Source organism: Nycticebus coucang, chromosome 3, assembly GCF_027406575.1.
Source record: "Nycticebus coucang isolate mNycCou1 chromosome 3, mNycCou1.pri, whole genome shotgun sequence".
Taxonomy (NCBI): Eukaryota; Metazoa; Chordata; class Mammalia; order Primates; family Lorisidae; genus Nycticebus; species Nycticebus coucang.
This window is the reverse complement of record NC_069782.1, coordinates 135942584-135955442: the sequence shown is the minus strand read 5'-3', so window position 1 is coordinate 135955442 and position 12859 is coordinate 135942584. Positions and strand designations below refer to the sequence as shown.

The 12859-nt window shown below is 40.6% G+C and overlaps 1 protein-coding gene across 5 annotated transcripts in view; it reads left to right on the top strand.

The window, feature by feature from the left end:
• Window positions 1–12859, top strand: part of SORCS1 (sortilin related VPS10 domain containing receptor 1) — a 521473-nt gene that overhangs the window by 412153 nt on the left and 96461 nt on the right. For all 5 annotated transcript variants that reach the window (XM_053584238.1, XM_053584237.1, XM_053584236.1 and 2 more), the window contains exons 10-14: window positions 332–478; window positions 8472–8574; window positions 8840–8916; window positions 10751–10842; window positions 12711–12818. In XM_053584238.1, the coding sequence (XP_053440213.1) occupies window positions 332–478; window positions 8472–8574; window positions 8840–8916; window positions 10751–10842; window positions 12711–12818 (527 nt within the window). The remainder of the gene's footprint in view (window positions 1–331; window positions 479–8471; window positions 8575–8839; window positions 8917–10750; window positions 10843–12710; window positions 12819–12859) is intronic.

Here is a 12859-nt window from a genome sequence, read left to right as displayed (position 1 = left end):
TACCAAGCAACAGAATTGAAAGCATCCGAGTTTATCTCGTAGCAACTGCTCAGGCTTCTGTCAACCTGAGTTAGGGGTAATACGAAGCCCCTATCAATTTATGTTGTGACGCCCATACGATAAGGGGCGCCAATCTCTTGCTTTCTGTCCAACAGCCCTGGGGATTATGATATGTAAGCATCACCCACACCCTTCCAGTATTCTCATGCTTTCCTCCAAGATAAGTGTGCTTGGCTAGATTTGACAGCCTGCATTTCTTTCTGTTTTTAAAGTAAACAAATATAACCCTTCTGAAATTGATGTATTTTTCAGCCATGTCAATTTTTCCCAGGTAGCAGGGATAAAGGGAATGTTCTTGGCTAACAAGAAGATTGATAACCAAGTGAAGACTTTCATCACGTATAACAAAGGCAGAGACTGGCGTTTGCTGCAGGCACCAGACACAGATCTAAGAGGAGACCCCGTGCACTGCTTGCTGGTGAGTCTTCATTTTGGAGCAGAATGCCCCCACACACTGGAGGGCTGGAGATGAGTATTAAACACAGAACAACGATAGATCTGGGACTTTTGCTCAGTTAATGAACAAAAGGAGCAGGGAAGGGCATGAAGACAGAGTGAGTGGAAGAGTCACAGCACTGCCTTGTGCGATGGGCCAAGGAGATAGGAGAACATGGGGAAGTTTCTCCTTCCTTCCAGGATCCTTGGTTCCAGCCCAAGTTCTAGTGAGGACCTCAAAAGGTAGTTTGTGGGAGAATAAGGTAGCTTCCATCTCTGATAAGGGGCTGCCCAAACAACCTTGTGTTCTCAGGAATAACCTGTTATATAACTAATAATACATAAATTCAACTGGAGAACACATGAACTGAATGCAAAATTGTGTAGGTGTGTTTTCCTGTGGCGATGTTGAATCACATTTCAGAGGAGTTTATGACTCAAACGGGAGTGAGAACAACAGATTTAAACCCTTATTGGTATTATTTATAAAGGTTCTGTTCATTATGTCTCATTCTGTAAATCCGGAGTGGGAAACTGTGGCCTGTGGGGATAATATGGCCCACCCTTGTTTTTCTAAATAAGATTTTATTGGAACATGATCATGCTTATTCATTTGCGAAGTGTCTAAGGCTGCTTTCCCTCTACACTAGCAGAATTGAGTCAAGACAGAAACTTTATGGTGAACAAAGCCTAAAATATTTGTCATCTGGCCTTTAGAATAAAAATGGTTTTCTGACCCCTACTTTGAAGCATGATTTTGCATTTAAGCAATAAGTAGATCAGCATGCATTTATTTGTATGTTTGATATGGCATTGCGTGCCTAGGAGGATCAAATTGGATCTTACATTCCAGGGGGTTGCAGCCTGCCTGAGTAGATTAATAAACGGGAGATTTTAGGATCATGTTTTACTTCTCCTAGCAGCTCTGATGCCTGCCTCATCTTCGACACAGCATAGACACCGAGTGAACGCCGAAGGTGGGGAAGAAGAGATTAATTGCAAATTGCAAAACAAAATATTATTAAATCGATATTATCAGTTTCTCTAAAACAATTCATAAGGTTTTTTTTTTTTCCATTTTGAAAACAGAGAGACCAGTATGTAAATCTAGAGGAAAAAACCATTTGGTTTGAGTAGGACTTAGAGTACGTGTGTGTCCACGCGTACGTGTGTGTGCGCGTGTTTGTGTGTGTGTGTGTGTGTGTGCATAAACCACACATGTAGAGTTGTTTACCCTGTTCTTACAATTACGGCATTGATTGTTACCTACACCAGGCTTGCTTCCTTCCATCCCATGAAGTCTGCACAGGCACTGTGCAGGTTTCTCTCACCCAGCTGTAGGCAGGTCACCCTTCTACTTGGGAAGATGCCAGCAGTCGTAGCGTGACCTTATTAGTTGCTGAGGATATCACAGTTGTCACCATGCATCAGGGAAGCAGTATGAAATCCAGTCTTCTGCGCAGCTTCCATCCTTATTACTGGCAACTTACTGGGGTAGGGGGAAGGCAGTTGTTATAAGTGCACAAAGCCAGTGACAGAATAAGTAAATGTTTCTTCTATTTATTGAACGCCTACTCTATGCAAGGCACAGTTCAGTGGCATTTTAAAAACAGGGCCATCTTCCTAGTGGAGCTACTCCACGCTGGAATATCATGACGTTTAGCTAAAGGGGCATGGCATATCCCAGTACTGCCTCCATTTTCACTCTGCACTTTGGAGATTAAATTCCTATGAGAGAGAATTAACCCTGACACCTGCATAGGCTTGTCTGGACACTACGGAATCACAAATGGACGCTTAAAATGTCTCTTAAACAGAACACTTCGCGAGGTATTCCCTGCTCTACCCCTACCCCAGTTGTGCCTCCAAAATATAAAATGTGGTATCAGCTTACTTTCCCTCTGCCATTGAGAGGATCCTAATCCAAACCGCCCCTGTTTCTCACCTGACCCACATGGACAGGCTTCTACTGGTCTCCCCCATTTCTGCCTGGCTATTCATTCTCTAGACAGCAGCCATGTGCCCTTTCAAAAAACTCCCCCCCCCAAAAAAAATCAACCTTATTGAGGTGAAATAAACATGGATATTCCTTAAAAGGGTAAATTTAATGAACTTTGACAAATGCATACGCCTGTATAACCACTATCATAATCAAGATTGAACATTCCCAGAACACCTGAAAAATTCCTTCATGCCCCTCTGCAGTGATAATCCCCATTCTCAGCCCTAGGCAGTCACTAATATGCTTCATTTTACTATGTGATGTATTTCTGTTTTCTAGAATTGTATGTAAATGGTATCAATTTAAACTTTTTAAACCCAGCTCCTATTGCTCCTTTAGTAAACCTTCTGATGGCTTTCTAATTCATGTAGAATAATCTAAGTTACTTGTCATGCAAGGCCCCCGTCTCCTTCTCCTGCCTGGTTTCCAGCGTCTTTCTTTCTCCTTTCTTCTTCCTTCCACATACAAGCCATGATGGGAGGGGTGTTCCTTCCCATCCCAGAAACTCATCACGTTCATCAATGCCTCTTTGCATTTGCCATGATTTCTCTCTTAAAATGCCATTTTCCTTTTCTGGCTTTCTCTTGGCATCCTCACTTGATCACCTGAATCTCAGAGAACTTTCTTGAACATCTTCTAATGTTGTATTTATCCCAGCTCATTTTTTCTTCATGACCTTTCTCACTTTCTGAAACCAGCACATGCATTCGTTGACTTTCCCCTGTTGAACTGTGAGTTCCGTCAGCAGAGGTATCCTGGCAATCTCTTCAGTCATTCCAAAGAATCGGCTCCCAAAATTGTACCCAGTACATGGCAGGTGCTCCGTCTGCACATTGTTGTTATGAGTGTTGCTACGTTTGGAGTCTGCCCTCCACTGAATGGCATTATGGGAATTTAACATTTGGACATTAATGGAAACCATTCATTCCCTCTGAGAGTGTGTCACGTTAAGCATCTTCTGAACCTCATGGGCTCAAGTTGGCCCTACAGTTAACAAAAGTAGGTGGTTCATTAAGATTTAGGAAAGCTAAATTATTGCAGTACAGGCGTATAGAACACAGGTCTTCCTTCCTTCCAGCCTTCCTTCCTTATTAGCCCTGTTGCTTAGTGGAGTTTCATCCTGAGCTTTATTAAACAGGCTGCAGGGTGAGGAGAGGAAATGACAAAGGGTGTGGGGAGGAAAGACCAAAATCGCTTTACAAAAATCTACCAAAGACACAAAACAGGAAAGAAAATCTTTAAGCTACAGGAGGCTCGGACTGTTAAAAAACCTTCTTTAGGCTTGGGAGCTAGTGGCAGAGAGGAGATAAAAAGTGATTTTAGATTGTGAGTACTTAGAAAGTGACAGTGTCACCAAAAGCACAGCCTAGTGATTAGAAAAGAGATTTTCCAGCAGGGCTGTTACAAATGTGGAGTAAGTTCAGAATTGCAGCCTCAAATGGAATGTTCCTGGTAAAATGTATTCTGTAGAAATAAGACATGCAGGGTAATTTGGGGCTGTATTTTTAGAACTTTTATACTGATTGCCTGGAGGGCACAGCTGAGATTTCTTTCCTCTGAAGACTGCCTTGTACAATTAGATAGAGTATTACAGGTCGTGGTCCACCTGCCTCCAAAGCCTCAGGATTGGGCTCCCAAGAGGCAAGACGTGAGCTGAGCTGAGCCTGTGACAAGTTCTTGAGCCCTTAGGGAAAGCAGTGTTTCATGCAGAGAGGCCCTGACTTCTTTATGGATTCATTTGGCTGTTTTCTGCTGGAGCTGAGCAGGCAGCTGCCCCCAGGAGATTCCTGACTCTGTTTTTCACCTCCCTTCCATTGTCTGTGACTCTGTGCTTTGATGGCTTACAGTGGGGCTGAATATCCCCTGCCCAGCCACTTGGTCTAGGGATCTCCCTCTTCTTTGCCACTGACTCTTTGCTAAAACCCTGATGGATTCCTAGCTCTAATTCTGAGTCAGAAACTGTACAGAGGTGTGTGTATTGGGAGGGTGGTGGGAACTTACCTGCTACTTTGTTATTTATGAAAGTTTTGATTGGCCTTTTCAGTACAATACTCAGATTAGGATCCCTGGAGATAAAGATGCCATGAATGCAGTCTAAATATAGAATAAAGGCTACTGATAACAGAGGTTGGGAAGAAAGAAGTAGAATTTGAAGCTGGTTGACCCTCAAATGATCTAACAGTTTCTGAAGTTGATTTATTTCATGGTGGGGAAATGTGTTTTATAGTTGGAAATTCCCCCTTGGCCATCCACAGTGCTAGAAACATAGTGGGTAATTAAGGAATCATCCGGAGAACATTAGTCTAAGTCAAACAGGCCAGACGCAGAAAGGCAAATATTACATGTCCTCACTTACATGTGGAATCTAAAATAAGAGACCTCACAGAATCAGGGAGCACCATGGTGGTCGGCAGAGGTAGATGCGAGGAATAAGTAAGTATTTGATGTGGAAAAAAAATGGACCAATTAAAAACCAGCAGACGTGTATTGGAAACTTGAAATGGGCAAAGGGTCTTGTTGGTTAAAACAGAGAAGTACACAGCTATGATTTAATAATAATAATAAAAAAAAACAGAAGAGAAAACAATAAGGCACAGAAAGATAATTAAGACCTAGAGGCCCATGGATGGGCTTCAGGGGTGTATGAACTCCCTGGAATTAGGTGAAAAATTCTGTGCACTTGTCATGTGTACTGTTTCTCTGCCCTAATATGCATTAGATTCTCAACCTTTTATGTGACCCTGAAAAGATTAAAGACCAAGGATCTCATTGCTCCTAGAATTGGCCAGTTGGTGATCTGCTGTGGTCCGACTATGCCTGAATAAGATGTAAAAGGCAGCTTGCAAACATGAGCTGGTCTCCCGTCCTCTGTCAGGCAGCTGGCTGGTCATTGGTGGTTTTGATGTACATTCCTGTGATTTGTTAATGTGGAAAGAGGAGGGACCTGGAGAACTGTGTTGAAACAGGTGTTTTCAGTCTGCTGAGTTGGAGACAATCCTGGAAAGCTACAGGCAAGAGCTGTAAGGACTAGCATGACAGGTGGCAGGCACTCAGCGCATATTTGCTAATAAGAGAAAAGAAGGAAGAACAGCAAGAAGGAAGAGAGAGAGAGAGGACCACAAATGCTCCCTGCCCGGGCAAAAGGTGTATGAGAATCAGAGAACTTTGTCTTGTGTCCTCTTGGAACTTGGAGTCATCATAATAAAATAAATTCATTGTATTTATACACAATAAATACATTGTATATATTGTTAGTGACTTAACTTTGACAAATGTCCAAAACTAGCCAGGTAAAAAATTTCTTAAAAGTGAAGATGAGTCACATAATGTGTTTTTTTCTTTAAACGTTTGCGGAGACCATGTATATCTTCCCTGAAAAAAAGGGAATGAAAAAAAAGGAACCACAGAATATTCTTGTACCAGCTGGGGGCAATCCAGCACTACAAATGGGAGAGAATAGAAAAAAGTATACCAAAAGATAATTTCCGATGTTGCTATTACTTTGTGAACTCGTGTCTTTTTTTCTCAAATTAATATATTCTGCCCTCGGAAAGCTGTAGCACAAAGCAGTGCTGAGATAGCCAATAGAAAATGCCCTGTGCTTTGCAATGGGAAGTGGCCTTTCCCAAATAATCCTTGGGTCAGGTGGCAATTTAGCATCACCGTCTATACCATGGCAAGGGGCTGGGTCAAGGTTGCAAGTTGGGTGCACCCGTGGGCTGAGATGTCTTCATCTGTTAGATGGTGCACAACGCCCTCCAGTTAGCCCACGTGCCTGAGGACACACCCTGAGAAGTAGGGAACTTTCTGGAATGACAGAGAGATGCCCACAACATTAGATTATGTGGTTTACATTAAAGCCCATATGCTCTGAGTAAAATAGTGAAGTGATGTCTTTCATATTCTGATAACAACCAAAAAACATCACTTGATATACTGCAAGCTTTTATTGAATATCTTTTTTAGATTTTATGCTAGGTTCCCCAGAAGTTGCAAAGTAGTACTTGATGGGTTCTCTTTTATGTGTAGCGTGTATCTCTTAGAGGGATAAGGTTGTACATACTTGTGTACTTGAAACAGATAATACAGGATTGCGCATGGCAAAATAAATCATTGTAGGTCAGAGAAGGAGAGAGCTACCAGGCTGAAGTTGTCAAGAAAACTTTCCTGGAGAAGCGATTTGACACTTCTGCTTTATCCTGTCTTAACATCACCTGACCATTGTACAACGCTGTCCAGAATGTCTGGAACATTTTACAGTATCTGCTCTGGTCTTCTTGGACAAAAAGAAAATGCCCAATGTCTGGATCTAATGTTTCTTCTTATATAGGCTGTCGTTTAATTCTTACGAAACATTATAAAGTGAAAACTCTTTCTAAAATAAAATCTGTACATGAATTTTTATGCAAAACCAATAATGTGTTACTGTTATTACTCCTTGAGACTTTTCCTTTCTGTGTTAGCAGTGAAGAAAAGACCCTATTGTGATCTTTGTTTTATTTCACCAGTGTTTCGGCTGCTTTTATTCCTGAATTTCATTTTTAGTTTGTCGTTTACTCCATCCTATATAGATTTAATCATTGTATCTGTAGCTCTCTGAATATCTCCTGACTGAAACTTACAGAGCAGAATAAAAGTAATAACAGAGATGCATTGGTGATTCCAAAATCTCAAGTCGGTAAGATTAGAAAGTTATCTCCCGCAGAAATGAAAAGAAATGTGGGTTCAAACATAAACTTGTATTTTTTGACAACAAGTACAAGAACTCTTTTACATGAAATTCATATAAGATTTATTATCCTTTTTTTTCCTTGAAAACTGTTGACATCTTAATCAAAGAATTTGAGGGGTTTTTTTGTGGATAAACAAGTCCATTGAATTGTCATTTACATTTTTATTACAAGTGCATTTTATCTACAAGTGATTTTTATATTAAATAATTCTGATTCTTATAATATCCTGGAAGAGACACTATGTCACTGGTTTGGTGGCTGCTAAGATGGTTTCACGTGTCATATAGCTTTTTCTAGACACCTAAGGCCAAGGTCTCAATTGGAGAGTAACTGAGAGATGCCAGCGAACTTGTTCAAACTCTGCCCAGCCTAACTCAGCTTCCTTTCTGAATTTCATCTCCCATTTCTCCTCTTCACTTACTGTAGTGCTTTCATGTCCTTCATGTCCTGCTTCTTCTTCTTCTTCTGCTTCTTCTTTTTTTTTTTGTCATTGATATAATGACAAAATTTCTGGCCTGAAATGTTCCTTAAGCTCTTCCTTGTCTCACCTGCTCTTTGCCTCAGGCTCTGTTTTCTAAGAGCCATCCCTGGACATAGGCTCTTCACCTGCTAGAATCTCATATTATTTTGTCTCTTCATTTTTTTATGGCTGTTAAAATACTCTCCTTTTACAGTAATTTATAGAAAGGTCTCGTGTCTTCCATTTAAATTGTAAACTCTGTAATGACAGAGATCAAATTTTAGTTCACATAACCCTTTCATGAGCCTAGGGTTTTATAGATAAGGTACTAAAATGTTTTTTAAATAACCAAATGGAATTTAGTCGGTAGATCATACCGAAAACGTAGGTTCTCTTGCCTTCACCGACTTGGCAGCTATCTCGCATAATGTGTGGGCATAATGGATGGATGGAAAGGTGAGTGGATGGGCGGTCAATGGGATGGTTGGTTAAATGGATGGGTAGAAAAGTGCTCTGTGGTGCATCTTACAAGGGTACATGTGAAACTTAGTAAATGTAGAATATAAATGTCTTAATACAATAACTAAGAAAATGCCAGGAAGACTATGTTAACTGGTATGATGAAAACGTGTCAAACGGTCTGTAAAACCAGTGTGTGGTGCCCCATGATCGCATTAACGTACACAGCTATGATTTAATAATAATAAAAAAATAAGAATCTAGAATTTAAATGATACTTAGATTATATGGTTTTATGATGCTCAATTTTCTTTCTTCTCAGCCTTATTGTTCCCTACATCTTCACCTGAAGGTCTCTGAGAACCCCTACACATCTGGGATCATTGCCAGCAAAGACACAGCTCCCAGCATCATCGTGGCATCAGGTAGGAGACTTGCCTTGTTTGCTTGCTGTAGAAAATGGTGTTTATTTTAAGAAGCTAGATATCTGTGCTGGGAACTTAATGAGCAAGCTAAAAATAGTTTTGAAAGGCACCTAAGCCATTGGCCCTGAAGCAAGTGTGCAGAAAACCCTTGCTTTGACAGAATGTTTGCTGTCATATTCCTTCCCAGGCAATGCAGACTGCCGTACAGCTTGCTGTTAGCATTTGCAGAAAGTTCTTTTCACTAATGGTGATGTTCTCTTTCTAGGTAACATAGGTTCTGAATTATCAGACAGTGACATCAGCATGTTTGTCTCTTCAGATGCAGGGAACACGTGGAGGCAGGTAAGAAAATACCCTGGATCCAGTTGCTGAAGTCTGTCTGAATGACATAACGATTGTCCATTTTGGTTCAATTCTGCAAACTTATTCAGCAGTACTTAATATAAATCCTAAAGCCTGCTAATATATTATCTTCCTTTGTTATGAACGTCTTAAACAAATCTTCAAGTTTAGGAACTATTTTATGATAAAAATTTATTTTTTTAATCATTTAATAAAGATATTCTTTGTTTAGAGCCTGTATATAAGAATGTTTGTAAGTGGCAGTGAAACCAAATTTAGTATGACTAAATTTTTCTCATAAAAGAAAACCAGAATTCCTAAGGGTTTATCATATAGGGAACACGGAACCTTAAGGATAGATTGCATACTTGGTGGTGAGTTACAATAAATTCCCCTGGCCATAAGTCAGAACAGAGAGGAACATAGTGATAGAGAAATGGCCATTACCCAGGTGGTGTTCTGAGATGTTTAAATCTCATGTGCAAAAGACAGAGTCATAACCATCAGGATACATATGTTAAAGAAAGTAGAAATGAGATCACTTTAAACCAATGCATTTAGCTTAAATGCTTCTTGCCTTTCTTCAGAATGAAAATTAGATACCCAGGGCTTGTAGAACAGGCATTTAATGAGGTTTAGCAATCATAACAAGATATGCACCTATGCATGGTTGTTACACTTCGATAAATACGTTTTAATAACCCTCTGATGTTTAATTATCATACTGTAACAAGCACTGTAAATTGAAATCTAATGCACAGGTAATCATACTTCACAATGAGAGCCCTCTGCTTTACATTTTAGATAGAGATGTCCACATTATGGTTCAAGTGCCATTCCTAAGTTTCAGACCCATTGTAAATCCTCAGAGGGATATTCATATTTTGGGAGGAGCAAGGAAGGGAAGAAATTTGCTTAGGGAACCCGAGAGAAACTGATCTTACAGGTATATAGAAACCTGATCTATTCTAAGGAGCATAGAAAGCTGGGATCTCATTTTATTCCTTCTAACACCCTGAACAAGGCAAAGAAGTCCTTACTTCTATAGTCCTGCTTGCGTCTTGGATATAAGAAATGTAGAGGGAAAAGATTATGTCTGGACTTCGTGACTCCAGACGAGGTTATACTAGCATTTGAGTGAGTAAAAAACATCCATCCTTAGCGATTGTTTCCTGTATCTCCATTTGACTTCAAATTGTTTTTTTCCGCAATTGGAGAAAGACCCAAAGATATATGTACCCAAGTCAATAATCTCATTTTGATCAGACTACCTAAGACATGGCAGAGAATCTACGAATTAAACAAGAATACTTTTCTTTGATAACACCTGGAAAACTTCAAAATTATATCTGAAAAGGGCTCTGTAATGCAGCAAGTCCCAGCTCCATCAGTTACTCCATGCATGGTTTTAGGCGAGTCACCATATCTCTCTAAACCTTAGTATGGTCATCTACAAAAATTGGAATATTGGGGTCATCTATCTCTTAAGATTCCTTCCATCTAGGATTTCTTCCATATATGGTAGTCACCCAATATTCTGACATCATCATAAATGGAAATCAATTGAAATTATCATAAAAATGAGGGATCATAAACATAGAATGTATAACTATTCATTGAAAAAAATTGTCTGTACACACCTAAAATGATTTTATATAACACCAGTGATACATGTAATCCACGTTGGGAAGCATTGTTCTATATTTTCTCAAATATTTAGGGGAACCTATTTCTATCATGGGAAGGTTTTGTCCTCATTTGAAGCCGATTCTCTGAACCCTGGGCACGTGTGCATATGGATGTGTGTCCATGTGTATGTGTTTTCCTCATCCAGATATTTGAAGAGGAGCACAGCGTTTTATACCTGGATCAAGGCGGAGTCCTGGTTGCTATGAAACACACATCTCTTCCAATTCGACATCTTTGGTAAGGGCATCTGCCGCCTGTGAGATGCATGTACGTGATGGTTCTGTACAGCTAAGATCAGTGTAGGAGTCAGGCTGTCAAACTGTGACTGCTTATAATAACATGTCAAGGTCTACTAGAGGAGCGGAGGTAGGAGGGGGAGAAATGGGAAGAGAGAGTTTAGTCCCTTTACAGAAGAATTGCATTATGGTTTTCAAATGTGACAATGACCCCACTCCCCCCAGTACCTTATTCTCTCAGCACAATTACAGGTAGGGCAATATTCACTAGCAGGTATGGTCTCTGAGTAGCTTAAATTCTCTCAGTCACCTTTGTCCAATAACATCTCCTAGAGTTTGGTATCTTCATTTATTACATGCATTCCGTGCAGAGATTTGAAGGCCGTGACAACTCTGCTCCTATTTCGTCTCTCCTGATCCTGCTTCCTTAGCTGCCTTTTTTGAGCTGACATTGTGCAACCAAGTCTTCCTGGGGGTCTTCCACGCATGGATGTGCAAAGCCTCACTTCTGGAGGAGTTTCCGATTGGCTCCTTCATCTGTGTGTTTCAAAGTGACTCTCCCTGTATGTGAGCTTGTCCAAAGTCAAAGCCTTATTCTGCTTCCACTGTTAGTTGCTTTGATGACTGAAAGGAATGCTGCAAAGTGGAGCGGAGGCTTAGCTCGGGGAAAAGCAGAGCCAAGGAAAAGATCCCGTGTGACTATCATAGACGATTCAGACTGCTGTAACAGAACACCATGCAGTGGGTGGCTTAAAAGCAACAGAAGTTTATTTCTCACAGTTCTGGAAGGTGAGAAGTCCAAGATCAAGGCACTGCCGAGGACCCCACTTTCTAGTTCATAGATGACACCTGCTTGGTGTTTCCTTGCATGGGGAAAGAGAAAAGGCAGTTCTCTGAGGCTTCCTTTGTAAGGGCACTGCTTACTTCCTTTCATGAGGGCTTCACCCTTACCATCTTAACATCTCGCAAAGCCTCTGCCTCTTATTATCATCATGTTTGTGATCATATGTTCAACATTTGAAATTTAGGGAGGATGCAAACATGTAGACCATTGCAGTGACCAACAGAGCTGGTCCTTCTATACCCTTTCATGTCACGAGTTCAACCAAGATTTATTAAGGTATAATAGGGGCACTATTAATATTTGGTCACTTAGAGATGGCTTGGTTGAAATCTACTTAAGTAAATTTTGCAAGGATATTGCTGTTCAGGATTATCTTACAGTTAATCTTGTTACTGGATAACAATGAATTGTTGGAGAGTGTCAAGAGCTAATCAAATAACCAGATTTTTAAAAATTCTGTCAAAGATTTATTATTATCCCCCCACCTTATTAACTATTTTACACATCTGGGGCCTAGTGATTTAGCTGGCTATATTCCTATCTTCTGATATAATTAAGAACATTTAGTCATATGAAAGTCTCACTTTGACAGTGCCCTACTTTTAAAATGTATTCTTCTGTAGCCAGGCACAGTAGTACATGCCTGTAATCTTAGCACTCGGGGAGGCCGATGCAGGAGGATCACTTGAGCTCAGGTATTCGAGACCAGTCTAAGAAATAGCAAGCCCTCCACCCCCTACCCCTGCCTGACCTCTACTGAAAATAGGAAAATTAGCAAGGAATTGTGGCAGGTGTCTGTAGTCTCAGCTACTCAGGAGGTTGAGGCAGGGGGATGGCTTGCATCCAGGAGTTTGAGGTTACTGTGAGTGAGGCTAAGGCCACGGCACTCTACCCTGGGCAACAGAGTGAGACTCTGTCTCCAAAAAAAGAAAAAAGAAAACATTCTCTCCTGCTAACAGTATCTTTCCTTTGAAAGGATTTTTTTTCCTTCAAGGTCCAATGACTACTGTGTTTTCTGTCTTTAGGCTGAGTTTTGATGAAGGCATATCTTGGAGCAAATACAGTTTCACATCTATTCCACTTTTTGTGGACGGGGTTCTGGGTGAGCCTGGAGAAGAGACTCTGATCATGACGTAAGTAGAAGCCTCTGCTGTGTTCCAGTCTTAATGTGAGA